At 37.2% G+C, this 17,743-nt stretch overlaps 2 protein-coding genes across 14 annotated transcripts in view; one reads left to right on the top strand and one right to left on the bottom strand.

The window, feature by feature from the left end:
* chpt1 (choline phosphotransferase 1) overlaps nt 1–6,429 on the top strand; it is a 30,096-nt gene extending 23,667 nt beyond the window's left edge. For both annotated transcript variants that reach the window (XM_003220878.4, XM_062983058.1), the window contains exons 6-9: nt 639–797; nt 2,319–2,444; nt 3,100–3,210; nt 6,194–6,429. In XM_003220878.4, the coding sequence (XP_003220926.2) occupies nt 639–797; nt 2,319–2,444; nt 3,100–3,210; nt 6,194–6,238 (441 nt within the window). In that variant the 3' untranslated portion in view covers nt 6,239–6,429. The remainder of the gene's footprint in view (nt 1–638; nt 798–2,318; nt 2,445–3,099; nt 3,211–6,193) is intronic.
* On the bottom strand, nt 5,477–17,396 carry sycp3 (synaptonemal complex protein 3). Of its 12 annotated transcripts, none has more exons than XM_062983062.1 (9): nt 16,544–17,396; nt 12,720–12,855; nt 11,705–11,783; nt 10,418–10,452; nt 8,471–8,588; nt 7,937–8,036; nt 6,951–7,049; nt 6,431–6,535; nt 5,477–6,273 (listed from the first exon to the last, which is right to left on the bottom strand). In XM_062983062.1, exons 2-9 carry the CDS (start codon nt 12,850–12,852, stop codon nt 6,220–6,222), a joined length of 723 nt encoding a protein of 240 aa, XP_062839132.1. In that variant the 5' UTR covers nt 12,853–12,855; nt 16,544–17,396; the 3' UTR covers nt 5,477–6,219. The 12 variants fall into 12 exon arrangements, with proteins under 12 accessions (XP_062839132.1, XP_062839130.1, XP_062839129.1 ...); XM_062983060.1 differs by lacking the exon at nt 16,544–17,396 and adding an exon at nt 16,453–16,476; XM_062983059.1 differs by lacking the exon at nt 16,544–17,396 and adding an exon at nt 16,174–16,313.
* Nucleotides 17,397–17,743: the final 347 nt, after the last annotated feature.

Here is a 17,743-nt window from a genome sequence, read left to right as displayed (position 1 = left end):
TTCCTGCAATGTGTTCTATGTGGGACTCCCCTTGAAAACCATTTGATCATTTCAGATGGAGCAAACACTGCTGAAGGTATGTTGATTGGTTTTAGGTTTTCAGAACATATATTACCATGGGTTACTTATTAATTTCTGGGCTCAACTCTGTACCTGTAGTTCAGGACCTGCTCTTTTCCAAACATTTCTTTCAATGTGTCCCATCTGACATCTGAGGTTTTATTCTAGGTACAACTGCCAAATGAGGCATAGAAGGCAGCTATTTGGAGCAGTGTTTCCAGGTTGTACAATACCACCCCAATAGAGGTTTACCAGGGGACATTTTATTTAGTCAGAGATAGACAACTATGCAGACTTCCAGATATTTTGGATTACATACTCTGTTGACATAGCCCAGCATAACTAATTGTGAAGATTGTTGGGAGTTGCATTTCAGCAACATTGGGAAGGCTGCACCATTCCCACTCATTTTAGGCATTTAAAGTACTTAGCTTGTGACTTTTTTGTGCTGTTACCTCCACGATTTTGTTAGTGGTCTTTTGGAAATTGTACTGGATTTGTAATGTATTTATGCCACATTTATAGTTGCTTTGTGGAAAATGTTAGTGAAGAATTCACAAAATGTATTTATCTCTTAGGGAACAAGTGTTTTGTCACCAGGCCTCCATATAGGATTAATTATTACTTTGGCGATAATGATCTATAAAAAGTCAACAACTCAGCTGTTTGAAAAGCATCCCTGCCTGTATGCCTTAACATTTGGATTTGTGAGTGCCAAGATCACACAGAAATTAGTGGTAAGGAGCATTTTTATTGCTATATATTTATTAAGATGATATAAAACTATCATGCTACTATAAGAATCACTGCAAGCATTCTAAAATGTAATAATAATAATAATAAACTTTATTTATACTCCACCACCATCTCCCCAAAGGGGACTCGGGGCGGCTTACATGGGGCCATGTCCAGAACAATACAATATAACAAAATATAATAGAACAACAAATCATAGCACATTAAACAACAATAAAACAACAACAATAAAAGAAAATATACACTACATTAAACAAGATCAAAAGAACAATAAAACCAAGGGCGGGCCACATGAACACTAGGTTAAAACTCGGGGTGAGAAAGGAAGTAGGAGTAAAAACCACAGAGGACAGGGTCATAAAGTGGCGGTGCAATCTGGAGGACAAATATTGGAGGAGAGCAGCAAAAGGGATTTATGTAGTGATTACTCTCCAAAGGCACAACGGAAGAGCCATGTTTTCAGGTCTTTCTTAAAGGCTGCTAATGTGGAGGCTTGCCTAATCTCACCGGGCAGTGAGTTCCATAATCGGGGGGCCACAGCAGAGAAGGCCCTCTCCCTTGTTCCCACAAGGCGGGCCTGGGATATAAGCAGTGGCGACAGGAGAGCCTCCCCTGACGATCGGGCAGGTTTATGATAGGAGATACAGTCACGAAGGTAGGTGGGTCCCAAACCGTTTAGGGCTTTATAGGTGATGGTCTGAACCTTGAATTGGGACTGGAAAACAAACGGCAGCCAATGGAGCTCCTTGAACAAGGGAGTGGATCTCTCCCTGTAACTCGCCCCAGTTATTAGTCTGGCCGCCAAACGCTGGACCAATTGTAATTTCCGGGCCGTCTTCAAGGGAAGCCCCACGTAGAGCACATTGCAGTAGTCCAGTCTAGAGGTAACTAAGGCATGGACCACCGTGGTCAAGTCAGACTTCACGAGGTATGGTCGCAGTTGGCACACGAATTTTAGTTGTGCGAAAGCCCTCCCAGCCACCGCCGACACCTGCGCCTCAAGCATCCAGGAGGACCCCCAAACTGCAGACCTGTGATTTCAGGGGGAGTGCAACCCCGTCCAGCACAGGTTGCCACCCGATACCCCGATCAAAATGTAGGGTTTTTTTTTACAAAAATAAGTAGGAATCTTACATTATATAAAACAATCTTATACCTACCTATTAATTTCTATAGGATTTACATGTTTAGTTAGATATGAATAGTTTGAAGCCACTTTCCCTCCCAAGCTCCTGAAAGATCACAACCTGAAGTTGCCAGGTATGCCTTGCTGTTTTGGTTGGGAAGCAGATGAAAAAGGAATAATGAAGATTTGGGAGGGATTTGCCTTTAAACAAAGGATCTTGTGTAGAAATTTTAAAACTTCAGTTTCTTTTGACTACAACTCTTGTGGTATGGATGGATCAATACAATAATTCATAGAATAGTTAAATTACAAAGAAATGAACTGATATTGAAAGATTTTAACCCAATAGCTAACTCTACTGTGTGTTTCTTTTCAGATAGCACATATGACAAAAAGTGAAATCTTCTTACAAGATACAGCATTTATTGGGCCAGGCCTCTTATTTCTAAACCAGTACTTCAATGGCTTTATTGATGAGTATATTGTTCTGTGGATAGCACTGGTGAGCAATTTTTTATTGTTTTGTCAGTTGTATTAAATTTTTATAAATTATTGAAAATTGTTGTGGTCAGGTTTGTGTTTGTGTCCGGGTGTGCAGTTGTTTTTAGCTGGTCTCTCCAGTTTTGTGCTTCAGATAAGATTAAGGACACAATGCAGGTGAATATGGCTTTGTTGCATCATGTACAAGATGTGTAATTGGTGGAAAATGTTGTCATATTACAGCTGAGATGGAGATAGATTATGCAGTCACTAATTTACTAAATAGAATAAGGAAAGGAATTCCACCTTGGCTTCCCGACTTTCAGTGTAGATACTATCTGCTATTTTTATGACTAAAATAGTTAACAATACAAGTCAAGTGCTTTCATACATTCTGTAAAAATACATGTTTATTTTTTAACAATGTCTGAATTGCTGGATTCAGATGCCAGATGCAGGCATTGCAGTTAAAAAGCACTCAAACCTCCTGCTGCTTGCAGAATCTCCAACCAAAGCAGACTAACCTCTGCAATACAGAACTGATTTTTAAAAAATAATTATTTTTAAATAATGCCATTAAGACATAAATTTATAAGTTATAGTTTTATATATCAAGCACAGAATAATTATTTTGTACAGTGTGGAAATTAATTTCTGAACTGTTTTTCTTTCTTTAGTTCATATCCTTGCTTGATTTGCTGAGATATTCCATTGGAGTATGCATACAGATTGCTGATCACCTTCATATACAAGTCTTCAAAATCTCATCTCACCAAGCTCCTGAACAGGTTCAAAACCATAATGAGTGACTTATAGCTAAAGACGAAGAGGAGAAAGAGTTGGGGGGAATTGTGGAATGATGGAAAATATGTTTAAGGAATACAGATGTGGAAGCTTGTAAAGAAACCCATGAGGGAGCTTTTTACATTTGCTCTCAATCAAGGAAGTTATTTAATCACATAATGCAAAGTTCATATAGGTTCTACTGGGACTTTATTACTTTGGTCAGGAATGAAGTGTGTGAGGATGTGTTTTGCTACAACGTAGCTAATCCTTATTTACAAGACATGTTCAGGTATTTGCAGACAGAAATGCTTGAATATTAAATGTACTTGGCAGCTATTAGAACTCAAAAATATTGATTGTTCCTTAGGCAAATATGCCCTCTTTTTACAATAACTTGACATGGAATTATTATAGGTACAGTTATTGTGTTTATTATCCATTATCCAGTTTGACTGAACTGTCAATCCTATAGTAGCCCTAAGAGTGGGATTTGTCCCCAATCTCAAATCTACTTGCCTAATAGAAGTTTCTCATAGATATTGGATGAAAGCTTGAAAAATAAATCTTGTGCTAATATTATGGCAATCTAGTAGTAGTGCTTATTCTGCTAGCACCAAACTACAGATTTTCCCCCCTAAACATTTGTGTGTGAAATGTATCCACAATAGAAGCCAGTGTGGAGAGATGTTTTATGATCTGTTTCCTCCTCTATCAGTCTTTCTGTTGAACCCCTTAAATGCACAGACACACTATGTTCCCCCACATAAAGTAGAACCAATGGTTCTAACCCCCCCCCCCCCAAAAAAAAAACAAAAAAACCCAGAAAGTAAAGCATTCCTCGTCTGGCACCAGTATTACTAACTATAGCTTATATGGAGGAGAAACCAGCAATCTGAACATACATGAGTAGGAAGTGAGGGGAGATAATGATAAGATCAACTTACTGTCAAAGGCTTTCATGGCCAGACTCACTCGAGTGTTGTGTGGTTTCTGGGCACCGCACAACACTCCATAAGATCAACTATTTTACTTTTAATCTTTCACCTGTAAACCAGAATATGAAGTCATAAAATATAACAGTATTTCACATTTCAGACAAGAAAAAAGATTGTTTATTTATTAAATCTGTTACCCTTGTACAGGGGACAAGTGATCTTTTTTTCCTTTTTGTATATCTTTCATTCTTCCAATTAAATATTTTGTTTCCCAAGCTGTTTGCTCAAAGATGGACCTGGCTGAGGAGTGATGTGCTCTTCTCTCAGTTTTTTTTTGTTCTTGTATACTCAGCACAAGGACAAGGAACCTTTCAGCTCACCAGATGTTGGTGCACTGTAGCTTACATCCCTCTTATGTCATTGTGTGGCTAATGAAAGATGGACCTCTGCAAACCTCTGCACATTCCACCTTGTTTTGTAGAACCACAATCTTTTATTACTAATAAAATCCCATTATTACTGATTTGGCCACATCTTATTTCCAAGCATTAAAGAGGCCACTGCAGATTAATGTATGGCTTCCACGGCTATTTTTAATGTATGCAAAGAATATATATTTTCATCAGAAAGTTTTAACTCTCTTAATGGCATGTGGGTAGATCTAATGACTGATCTGATTTCCTACTAGCACAAACACACATGGGTTTAACAACTATATTTTTTAAAATTTCAGTTTGGTTTACATTGTTGCGAAGGATCTGAAGGATGGCATGTAAGAACAAAGTCATTGCTAGGTACTGCCATCTGACAAGCTGCTTTGAGTACCTGGGAGATTGTGTTTTGTTTTTTGATGCTTAGTTCACACATTCCAGTATGGAAGTTGTCCCAAATGGCCTCACAGGCATGTGAACAAGAAACTATAATGATCACAGATATTGCAGCACTTGCTTGTGCTAGTAATTTTTGGGGAAATGTCACAAATTTGGCAATTTTGTTGAATGCTGTATCCTGTTTAATGTATGTCTTAATTTCTGTAGATATAAAAGAATGTCAAAATTGAATTTAAGGCTTCAGCTAGAAACAATTATGTGATTTGACCCTATAGATATGAAATTTACCCCTCCTAGTCCATTAACCTGTAAACCCCAGACATGTGTATGGTTTGGTCATATGCTTCACTGGCATATAGGCCAGATACAAATATTGCTAAATCCTTTAAGTGCTTTTTGTGGACCTCCACAATAGCCTTTTGCTGTCTGGAGATAGGGGCATTTCAGCTGGAGATAGATACTTTATTAATGTAGAAGCTTTTCTTCAAGGATCACTGCAGATATTTTAGTTTGGAGCTTTTAATTCAGTTACATGAATTGTCACAATAATTATTCATGACATTTCTTGTTTAATATTAACAGTAAACTCTGATTTATCATCTGTTCACACATGGCTCGCGGAAAGACTATCAATTGGCAAATTATTACAGCACCTTACAACTAAGAAAATCCTAAATTAGCAAAATATACACTGTAATTAAAGGCAGTATGAACATTCTTGTGTATAGTTGTTCATCTCTCGTTAAAGGTATATTACTCTGGTGGGTATGCAAGAGAATATTTTTCCTTACTTTCAGGTAGTATCTTGAGAGGTATAAAAATGCTGCTGCAGGCAAACAATTATTTCAGTATGATCCAACCTCCTGAGTTCTTCTAATGGGCTTTTATGACTTCCTAATATAATATATCACTTCAAAACATTTGCTAATTATGGACACTTAATTTGTCAACAGAGCCTGCGTGTCTCCAGCTTTCAAATTGGTGTCTTAACTGCAGTAACTTGCTATATAACTTAAGTGGTAAAAGAACATTGGTGCAGTTATGTTAATATTACAAAATGATAGAAGTAGTTGACAAAACAAACACATTTAGTAATTTCTTCTATTGATATAAAGAATGCCAGTTGATTTATTCTCAAACACTATGTAATTTATAACATGGAATACAACATGGACTTTTCTTCTTCTTGGCTAATGTATACATTGTATCATGTTACTTAGGTACAAGTTGTTTCTCCACTGAGCCATCAGAATAACATGGACTGAAGCGATTTGCGAACAGTTGCCATCTCTTGCTGTTGCTGTTATGAGAAAAAAGGAAAAAAATCTGATCAGTTGTAACATTTTGTACCATAATGTTCTGACTCGAATTATAAATGCTGAATGTTTAATTTTTCTATTTAAATGTTCTATTTTAAAATGTTACTGAAGTTTTCATAAATCAGTATTAACACTTACGGTGTCCATCATTATTTTTTTTTGCAACATAGCCATTTCCTTGCGAAGTTCACTTTGTGCACCTGCTAAAAGACTGTCATGACTCTTCTCCATGTCTTCGATAGTCTAAAATAGGAGTTCAATTTCATGAAAATCTGATGTAGGTTCATATTAAGTAATATGTGTGAATTTGCCTAATTGGTTAACAGTCTGAACATGTTTTAGTATTTCAGATGTGTTACTGTCAAAGCACGGGAAGTAATGTTACATTTAGTACTGCTAAAACTCCACTCAAAGCAGTATTTATTATTGTTATTACTATTATTATTATTACTATTACTACTACTATTCTGCTTTATCTCTCTATAGAGACTCAAAGCGGCTTCAGTTCTTAGTGCTTACAAAACAGATTATTTCAAAACTGCTCAACAAGAAGCGCTACAAAGATAATAAAAGATCTACAGAGCAGCAATATAGCCAGCACACAAAATATCTACATATATAAAAACCAATGTTTTACTTTAAAGAGCATATACTTGACCTTTAAAAATTGTTCATACAGCTGCTTAATTGTCTTCAGTCTCTGACCCTGAACTATTCTTGCTTGCTGAAAAACCTTTTGTTGTTGCCGAAACATGTTCTAAAGGGACAGTGATGACATAATAAAGGTACAATTAATAGATTCAGTGACTTGGTCATGCTGAGTTAGATCCAGATTTATACGTAATAGAGCTTTCTACTCCTTCCCCAATAGCAGACCCTGGACGCCCTGAACAAAATATGCAGGGGCTCTGGTCACCTTGCTGATTCTGGTTGCTTATGGAAGATGGATTACCCCAAGTTTGATAGTGATTTCTTCCATCAGCAGAGCTCTATTTCATTCTTAAAAACTTCCCACAACAACAGCTACAATTGCATTCTCTGACCCCTTTGTTTGGCATTTTTGGAGGAATAGTCATGAGAAAAGAAGGGGAAGAAGTCTGCTTCTGCCATCCATGTGCATGCAACCAAATCTATAGCCAACCCATTTTAATGTTAATTATATGTAAATTTAAAATTCATGCTATTTTTATATGTGAATTTCATTGATTTATAAGAGTGTGTTTTGTATTCATATAAGGGCTCATGAACAAACAGCAATTCTGAGAAAATAGTGTAATGTGTTGTCTCTTATACCATGGCTTACCTAATTTCTCCTTGCGGGTATTTAATATCTGAATACCTGTCGTTCACTATAATATGCTTATTTAAACATCCGTGGACATTCCTAACACTGTAAGCTTTCATGTGTGTTATCAATTTGAGGAACAAATCACAACACAAGAGTATTAGGTTTATATGGAACTTAAATTATGTGTAAATTACTGCTTGAACATCACTAATTCTATCAGAATCTTCTCCACTTCAGTAGATTACTAGGATTACTATGTCTACTACGACTTTCAAAGATAAACGATAATTTCCCATGCTCTGAGATACTGCATTTGGCATTTAATGCAGTTAAAACTAAATCTAAATAAAACAAACCGTTAATTTTTCTTCTTGTTCTTCTGCCTTCTGTATATCAGCATCCCATTGTTGAAAAACATGCATGAACTGCTGGGAATATTCTTGGTTGACTTTCAGCCTAAAAAATATACACATGTTTAGCACCTAAAATAATATAGCATGCTTTATAAAATAATTGCAAAGGTATTAATAATGGACAAGATGAGTAATAAACTCAAAAATAAAAGTCACAAAACTTAAATAACGAAGTTTTGCTATATTTGTGGGAGCACAAGGCCTGTCCATTTTCTATCAAATTGAAAGAATAGGATGTTAGATTCAATTTAGTCATAATCTTTACATTTGTTCAGAACATGAATTTCAGTTAATCTATGTTTACTCAAAGGCAAAATGTACATATTCATCTTGCCCCAGCCTTGATGTTTTGGGAAATTCCACATGAGTCTGAAATCCATTTGGGGACCATCAGGAACAGAATCTTCAAAGAAGATGATTAAATAGGAGAATTACTTCTCTGTAAAATGTACAAATGGAGTTAAAACAACACTTTACCTCTGGTCCTGTTGTGTTTTCCAGACATGTTCTATCTTCTGGTTGCTTGTTTTGAGAGAAGCCTTTGTGTACATTTCTAATCTTTTCCTTTTAGCTATAAGAGCTTTATTAATGTCCGCTATAGAAGACAAATAATCATTAGTTAGTGTATTTTTAGAAGACATTTTACAACTTAAAATTTATAAAGTCCATGCAAAGTGAAAGTGATTCATATGGCAAATCTAAGACAAAATGTCTGAAGTCCTTCATAGCATAACAGTTCTGCCTGAGGAACTGTACTGCATCAACCTGTGTACCACCCGCACAATTTACTTTTGAATTGCTGAAACCCCCTTCTCTCTCCCTCCTCCCATTTCAAGCCATTTCTACCAAGACAAAAGTGAAGGTTGTCACAGAATCATCTGGCTATATCCTCAAAATGATTCGAATATCTGCTGAGGTCCATTGGAGATTTCAACAGCAGTTGTAATAGCTTTGTGTCTGGGTCCAGGAATTTATTCAGGCAATAGGCAGTTATTGAAGGAGGGAGAAATACTAGTCTCCAAAGCAAGTGAAGAAAGACATGCACAGGCATAGGGTTAACTTGCACATGCCATGAATGCTTGCTAAAATTTCAACTGTTCTCCCACAGTGGAGAGAGGCCCAAATTCTTGAATTATTTCCAAGGCACCTTTTGCCTGTTGGAGTTTTGATGATGTTAAAGGTAAAAAGAGGTGTTCAGTGGGCTATGAAGAGATTGTCAAGAAGAGACTTGCACTGTAATGAACCACCACTGGAAATGTGTGTGAACCCTGGAGCTACTGGCACCTGCACCAAAACATAGTTTAGCACAGGCATGGGCAAACTTTAGTCCTCCAGATGTTTTGGACTTCAACTCCTACAATTCCTAATAGCCGGTAAGCTGGGTTGTTATGTGTTTTCCGGGCTGTATGGCCATGTTCCAGAGGCATTCTCTCCTGATGTTTCGCCCACATCTATGACAGGCATTCTCTGAGGTTGTGAGGTATATTGGAAAAAACTAAGTAAAGAAGGTTTATCTGTCGAAGGTCCAGGGTGGGAGAAGGAACTCTTGTCTGTTGGAGGCCACTGTGAATGTTGTAATTAATCACCTTGATTAGCATTAATGGCTTGGAAGATTCATGTCCTGGCTTCTTCCTGCCTGGGGGAATCTTTTGTTCAGATGTGTTAGCTGCCCCTAATTGATTTATGTTTGGAATTCCTCTGTTTTCAGAGTGTTGTACAATTACAACATTCACACTGGCCTCCTACAGACAAGACTCCCTTCTTCCACCCTGGACCTTCCACATATATATAAACCTTCCTTGCTTAGTTTTTTCCAATATACTTCACAACCTCTGAAGATGTCTGTCATAGATGTGGGCGAAACATCAGGAGATAATGCTTCTGGAACATGGCCATACAGCCCGGAAAACACACAATAACCCTGTGATTCCAGCCATGAAAGCCTTTGACAACACAGCCAGTAAGCTTTTAGGAATTGTGGGAATTTAAGTCCAAAACACCTGGAGGGCTGAAGTTTGTCCATGCCTGGTTAGCATGAGATATACAGCTAATATAAACAAGTGTGCTATTCAAAACAGTGGTCTGTGAGCATCTTTCCAAGAAACTATGTTAGCACAATAAAATATTTCTAACACATTAAAATTAAAACTGCTGGTCAGCTGTACCAATAGTTTAAGAAGAAGCACTGATTGAGACACATATTTGATCAATAACTATACAAATGCAAGTGCTTAAAGTGAGTAGCAACAAGGTGCTCATTGAAGATAATCTTTCTTTCACCTGCAATTTTAGCTTCAACACCATGTTACATTATACAGCTGATTTTATAAAGCAAAAGAGAAATGAAAAACAATAAAATAATGTTAGGCAGGAATATTAGATAGTAATAGATTTTTTTTAAAAAAAAATTAAAAACACACATACCTCCAAATCGTTCCAGCATATTCTGTACTTCTCCCCTGTAAAATTTTTCATCATTTAAGAATGACTGTTTTTGCACATTATTATAAGAATGTCAGTTTTTAATCATTATATTTGTAATAGCAACAATTAAGAAGTTGAAGATCGTTAACACTATAAGAAAGCCAATTTAAATTGATATCTAGTTCAAAAAGAACTTGAAGGTATTAAATAATGACAATATCAAGATTGTGAAGAGGTGTAATTTTATGATTATTGAGTATGAGAAGTGTTTGTTGGTGTGCGCCTTCAAATCATGTTCAATTTATCATGATTCGAAAGCACAGCTATCACAAGGTATTCTTGGCAAGATTTTGTTCAGAGAGAGTTTGCCTTTGCCATCTTCTGAGGCTGAGATAATGTGACTTGTCCAAGGTCACCCAGTTGGTTTCCAAGGCTCAGTTCTTTAGTGAAGGTGCTGAAAAATGTGACACTTGCTACATTATTTTTAGGATACTTGGAAAATGGGGCAAATTTAAGGCTTCAGTTCTAAACGCATATACATACTCATTGGCCTAGGAAAATGAAGTGATAGGATTACACTTAACAGTGTCCCAGATTGGACTTTTATTGAGCTATAACCACCATGCTTCAACTACAAAATTCTGTACTACATCCAAATCTTCTACTTGAACTTTGCCACTTTTTTCCACTGCTTTTTGCATCTTTTTCTCATCATAAAAATGGAAGGAGTAAAGACAAAATATTCATATGATGCCTTTTGACTGGTAGCACAGAGGGCTTCTCTGAATATTAACTAGGGAACTAACTTATATCTGTATGATTCTATTTCATTAATTTATGTGAACTTTATCTATGAATTCCCTTTCTTCAGTTAAAGGAGCTTCCTCCACTACAGAAAAATTTCATTTACTCCAATACCTCTATTAAAGGAAGAAAGTGGAGTTCTATGTTGGAAAATGAGAGCTGTTGCCTCCAACCAAATATCTTAAAATAAATTCTTTGTTATAGTTCTAGGTAAAATATAGGAAAGGATGAAAATAAATTTAAACTATATTTAATCATTTGGACCCACTAAATTCAACATGACTTATCTCTTAAGTCTTTTTCTCTAAGTAGACATAAAGAATACAGTTATATTTAGACAACCATACCAACCATACCAATACCATACCATTACTAAACACTTCTGGATATAGTATTTTTAAAACATAGAAATCTAATTGATAATAACTATTTAATAGGACATTAGTATGCACTGCAATCATTTAAAAATGTTTAACAGTTTACCCAACATCCTCTTCAACTGCAGCATGAGGAGTCACTGAAGGCCTTTTCTTTCCATGTTTTTCTATCACTGGAGGCTCATCTTTATAGGGGAAAAATGCAAGAATTGACTATATCACTGCAAAATAACTGAAAATACAGAGTAGGCTAATCCCTCGATCTCCACAGGTCTTGCCTTGTTCTTTAAATGAACTGAAGCTATGGCTGTTTGCATACCACATACCTTCTCTTCCCTTTATAAGGCAATGCCACTTAAAGAACATGGAATAAAACTGCTGTACATAATTATATTGCAATTTGTTGTTATTGCTTGCCTATAAACTGTTTCTGATTTTATGACCTCAGGCTATCATGGCCTTTTCTTGGCAAGAGTTGTGCAGAGAGGGAATTGCCTTTGCCTTCCTTTGAAGGAGAGAGAGTGTGACTTGCCCAAGGATAACTAGTGGGTCTCCATGGTCAAGTCTGGGTTCAAATCCCAGTCTCCAAACTGTACCATGCTGTTTCCTTATATAGTTCTTAAAGTATTGAAAATAATGTATTTGAAAGATGGGACCATTATAAATATAAAACTATTCATATACTGTACTGCATAGCCAGGTTCATGGTGGAAAATACTACACACACACACTAGCTGAACTTAATGACAAATCATACAAATCATTCACAATGAAATAATCTTTCATAGATAAGGATCTACTATATGTTGGCCACAAAAACTAATAGTCTAATAAATCTGTTAGTGCTTTAAGGTTTCATTCAACTCTATTGATTTTGCTGTAAGACCAACACTGTGATATGTCACTGGAAAATAATACATACATATGCTTTCTCCATCATGTCAGTGTATTTTAATGTAGAAAAAAGTAAAAGTAAAATGGGAGTTCATACAGCTTCAAACAAGGGACACCATCTTGCCAAACAAGGCTTGCACAACTGGAAAATGTGATTATTATTTTGTTTTTACTCAAAGTGAAAAGAAACAAAAAATTAATAATGTTGTGTTCTTAAGGTGCGGTACCTTCTCCAATATCCTCTTCAGATCCACTCAGATGTTTTTTTATATTTTCTTCAAAATCATAAGAATGTGCAGCAGGGTCCTCCTGCAATGGTTTAGCAGCTTTTCCTACAGCTTTTCTTGCTGCTGGTGCCATATTCTAAATGTAATAAAATATATTTAACTGGGTTTTTTTTAAAATCGATGGCTTATTTTGTTTCAGCAAGTATGGATCAATATGATGTCTGACTCAATAGCAGGCATAGGTAAACTTGGGCCCTCCAGGTATTTTGGACTTCATTTCCCACAATTCCTAACAGCCTATCGACCGTTAGGAATTGTGGGAGTTGAAGTCCAAAACACTGGAGGGCCCAAGTTTGCCCATGCCTGCTTTATGGCCAAACATCTCTTCATGAAAGACTTCTAATATTATTTTTAAAAATTTATATTGCAGTGTGAGATTGTATGTGATTAAATGTTAATTAGCCAACATAGCTGATTTTTTTAAAAAAAATAACTATTTCACTATTAATTGAGTATGATTAAATGTACAAATAAATAAATCTAGTTGATTTATTATTTATTATAGGCACACATCAATCTAGTGGATCCCAAAATCCGTGGATGCTCTTGTCCCATTGCATACAATGGTGTTGTCAAAGGATGTCCCTATTTTAAGAAACAGAAAAATCAATATTTGCTTTTTGGAATAGGGAAGGGGAGATATTTTCAATCACGGAATGATGTTGGAATGTTTTAGTATAAGTTTCCTGCTCCTTCTCTTCCAAAGAAACTAATAATAATCACACAGGGTTGCTGTGAGTTTTCCAGACTGTATGGCCATGTTCCAGGCATATTATCTTCTGATGTTTTACCCACATCTATGGCAGGCATCCTCAGAGGTTGTGAGGTCTGTTGGAAACTAGGCAAGTGGGACTTAAATATCTGTGGAATGTCCAGGGTAGGAGAAAAAACTCTGATCTGTGTGAGGCAAGTGTGAATGTTGCAATTGGCCACCTTGATTAGCATTGAATGGTCTTGCAGTTTCAAAGCCTGGCTGATTCCTGCCTGGGGACATTCTTTGTTGGGAGAAGTTATCTGGGCCTAATTGTTTCCTGTTTGGAATTCTCCTGTGTTCTAAGTGTTGTTCTTTATTTACTGTCCTGATTTTAGTTTTTTAAAATACTGTATTCTAATGAACAAAATCTGGCTACCAATATTTTAAAAAACTCTAAAGTCAGGACAGTAAATAAAGAACAACACTCAGAAAACGGGAATTCCAGGCATTAAGCAATCAGGGCCAGCTAACTCCTCCCAACAAATGATTCCCCCAGCAGGAAGCAGCCAGGTTTTGAAGCTGTAAAGCCATTCCAGTTATTATCCAGTTCAAAGCAGATAATATGGATTATGTGCTTTAATAATATGGATTATATGGCAGCGTAGAAGGGGCCCTAGAAGGAAAGATTACCTCCTTCCATATAAATCTATCAATAAACTTCTGTCTTTTAAAAAGCCATCTGAGGTATATTATTTATCATCAATAAACACATATGTTAATGGCATCCAGGCTCTATAACTTTTCCTCAGAAAACATGGCTGGCTTCAGCTCTTTCAGATTATCAAGAAGACACCTATTATAATAAAAAGGATTAGAAGAATTTGCTGTTTGTTCCATTATTACTGTTATTTTCATTTGGGTTGTTTTTACAGTGGCAATAACCAGGATCTAGATTATTATACATCTATATAACAAATGCACGCACAGAGGGCCTTTCCACACAGCCCTATCTCAGAATATCAAGGCAGAAAATCCCACAATATCTGCTTTGAACTGGCTGAGTCCACACTGCCCTATATTCCAGTTCAAAGCAGATAACATGGGATTTTATTCAGCTGTGTGGCAGGACCCAAAGAGTACTCAAACCACAACTCCCTCGATTTCCAGAGTATGAGTGAGCCATGGCGTTTAAAATGCTGCCATTTCTGCAGTGTTGGCGCACCTAGGGTTAAACACAAGCACGTTCAATGGAAGGGATTAAAACACATGGCTGTATTCATTTGTGATTACTGTCTCTGTGTGGGGCTTCAAGACGAGTTATGGGGACAACTTTTAGGCTGTGTCATAGGTTTCCCTTTAGTTCCTACACGTGTATAATGTGGATAACGTGTGGAGGCTTCCTCTTGCCCCGCCTCACTTTTCTACTCAAGCGCAGCTGTTTGCCATTTCCAGTTACCTCAGCCTCGCCCTTTTCCCGCCTAAAAATTACCTCAGGAAGGTCTCTTTAAAACTCTTTTAAAGTCTCTCTTCTAACATCCCTCCCACAAAATCCCACATTATGTGCTTTGAACTGGAATATATGGCAGTGTGGACTCAGATAACCCAGTTCAAAGCAGATATTGTGGGATTTTCTGCCTTGTTCTGGGATTTCAGAGCTGTGTGGACGAGCCCGTTGTCTCTCTTCTAAACCACAAAACAAACCTTCCCTTACAAGTACAGTAGAGTCTCACTTATCCAACATAAACGGGCCGGCAGAATGTTGGATAATAAGGAGAGATTAAGGAAAAGCCTATTAAACATCAAACTAGGTTATGATTTTACAAATTAAGCACCAAAACATCATGTTATACAACAAATTTGACAGAAAAAGTAGTTCATTACACATTAATGCTATGTAGTAATTACTGTATTTACGAATTTAGCTCCAAAATATCACGATGTATTGAAAACGTTGACTACAAAAATGCGTTGGATAATCCAGAACGTTGGATAAGTGAGACTCTACTGTAGTTCAAAGCCGACAAACTCTTTTCCTCACAAAATAAACTTATTTCCAGATTCGAGCCCTTCCACACAGCCATGTAACACAGAATATCAAAGCAGAAAATCCCACAATATCTGCTTTGAACTGGATTATCCGAGTCCACACTGCCATATATTCAAGTTCAAAGCAGATAATGCGGGATTTTATTGTTGTGTAGAAGGAGCTTAAGCATCAAAACAAACCTTCCTTTACAGTAGTTCAAGGCTGACTGATTAACCCTTTGTCTCATTTAAATAAACCTTATTTCCAGATATATTTTTTTCCTATCCCAATCTCTTTCCAAATGAGAGTGGTAGGGAAGGGCTGAGGAAAAATGTTAAGGTGAGCAATGGAGTCCTGTTGTTCTTCCCCTCCTGTGTGTGTGTCTACACGAAGGGGGAAAAACAGCAGGATAAAACCTGAGGCAGTGATGGTGGGCAACAAACCCCTTCTTAAATGCTTTCCTTCTCTCCCTTAACATTATGAGCCACACATTGTTTTACTATTGTGTTGTATGAGCCCCTGGTGGCGCAATCGGTTAAACCGCTGAGCTGTGGATCTTACTGACTGAAAGGCTGATTTAAATCCGATGAGCGGGGTGAGCTCCCGCTGTTAGCCCTAGCTTCTGCCAACCTAGAAGTTCGAAAACCTGCAATTGTGAGTAGATCAATAGGTACCGCTCTGGTGGGAAGGTAACGGCGTTCCATGCAGTCATGCCGGCCACATGACCTATGGACAATGCCGGCTCTTTGGCTTAGAAATGGAGAGGAGCGCCAACCCCCAGAGTCGGACACGACTAGACTTCATGCCAGGGGAAAACCTTTATTTATTATTTATTTATTACAGTATTTATATCCCGCCTTTCTCACCCAACAGGGAACTCAGGGCGGCTTACAATAAAATGCATATATAAAAATTGTACAATACACTATAAATCAGTTAAAAAATTAACTTACATCAGACATTCATAAAACGCATTATAAAATACAGATAGGCATGTTCAAGTTTAAAAGACTGGGTCTGTCAATTGAGTTCCTTTACCTTTACCTTATTGTGTTGTATGGATATTACAACTTTTGTAACATTTCTCTACTCCTAATAAGAAGCACCACTCAATTATGTGTTTTAAATTTTATTTACCAACCACAAAGTTTCTTTTTATTGGCAAGGAAAGCCAGTGACAGTTTCATATTGTGTACACATATTTGCATACACAAGTGACGTGATGCTTGCCAACATGGGGAAGTTTTAAAAGTTGAGTTCATTCATGTTAAGGCCGTCCATTGCTTTATGTCCAATATTTTCTAAGGGCCCTTCCACACTGCCATATAATCCCACAATATCTGCTTTGAATGTGGTGATCTGAATCCACACTGCTATGTATTCCAGTTCAAAGCAGAAAATGTGGGATTTTATTCAGCTGTGTGGAAGGGGTCTCAGGCTTTCCATAGGCAACTGCTTGACTTCAGTGTAACCAGTGTTGGGATAAATAGGCCCTTTCTAGATTACCAGTTTTTTTTCTACTTTATATAGCATATAATTAAAGAGCTCAGTCTTCAGTTCTAACTGCTTGATGTAATCACTCTGGCTCAAAGAAGACATATAAGGGCCCTTCCACACAGCTGAATAAAATCCCACATTATCTACTTTGAACTGGAATACATGGCAGTGTGGACTCAGATAACCCAGTTCAAAGCAGATATTGTGGGATTTTCTGCCTTGATATTCTGGGTTATATGGCTGTGTGGAAGGATCCTTAAAAAAAAGATAGAAAAAAGCAGATTTTTTTTAATGTCAGGAGAGACTTGAGAAGCTGCAAGTCTGTTCTGGTGTGAGAGAATAGGCTGTCTGCAAGGATGTTGCCCAGGGGACGCCTGGATGTTTGATGTTTTACCATCTTTGTGGGATGCTTCTCTCATATCACCGCATAGGGAGCTGGAGCTGACAGCGGGAGCTCACCTGTTCTCCCCAGATTTGAACCGCCAACCTGTTGGTCAGCAGTCCTACCGGCAAAAGGGTTTAATCCATTGCGCCACTGGGGGCACCAAAAAAAAGCAGATGGAGAGGACTAATGGAAGCAGCATTGAGAAACTGGCCAACATACATGTTGGTGCCTCAAATGCCAGCCCTGTTTATGAGTAAATTTGACTAACATATTCCAAAAATGGCACCAATTTTTCCGTCAGCTCTAGTTTTCGAGATACAGGACATATACCATCTGCTCGCCTATTAAAATGCATGATAATC

The sequence above is a fragment of the Anolis carolinensis genome, chromosome 5 (assembly GCF_035594765.1).
Source record: "Anolis carolinensis isolate JA03-04 chromosome 5, rAnoCar3.1.pri, whole genome shotgun sequence".
In the NCBI taxonomy this organism is placed as follows: Eukaryota; Metazoa; Chordata; class Lepidosauria; order Squamata; family Dactyloidae; genus Anolis; species Anolis carolinensis.
The sequence above is the reverse complement of the archived record's forward strand: the minus strand, read 5'-3'. Positions and strand labels throughout refer to the sequence as shown.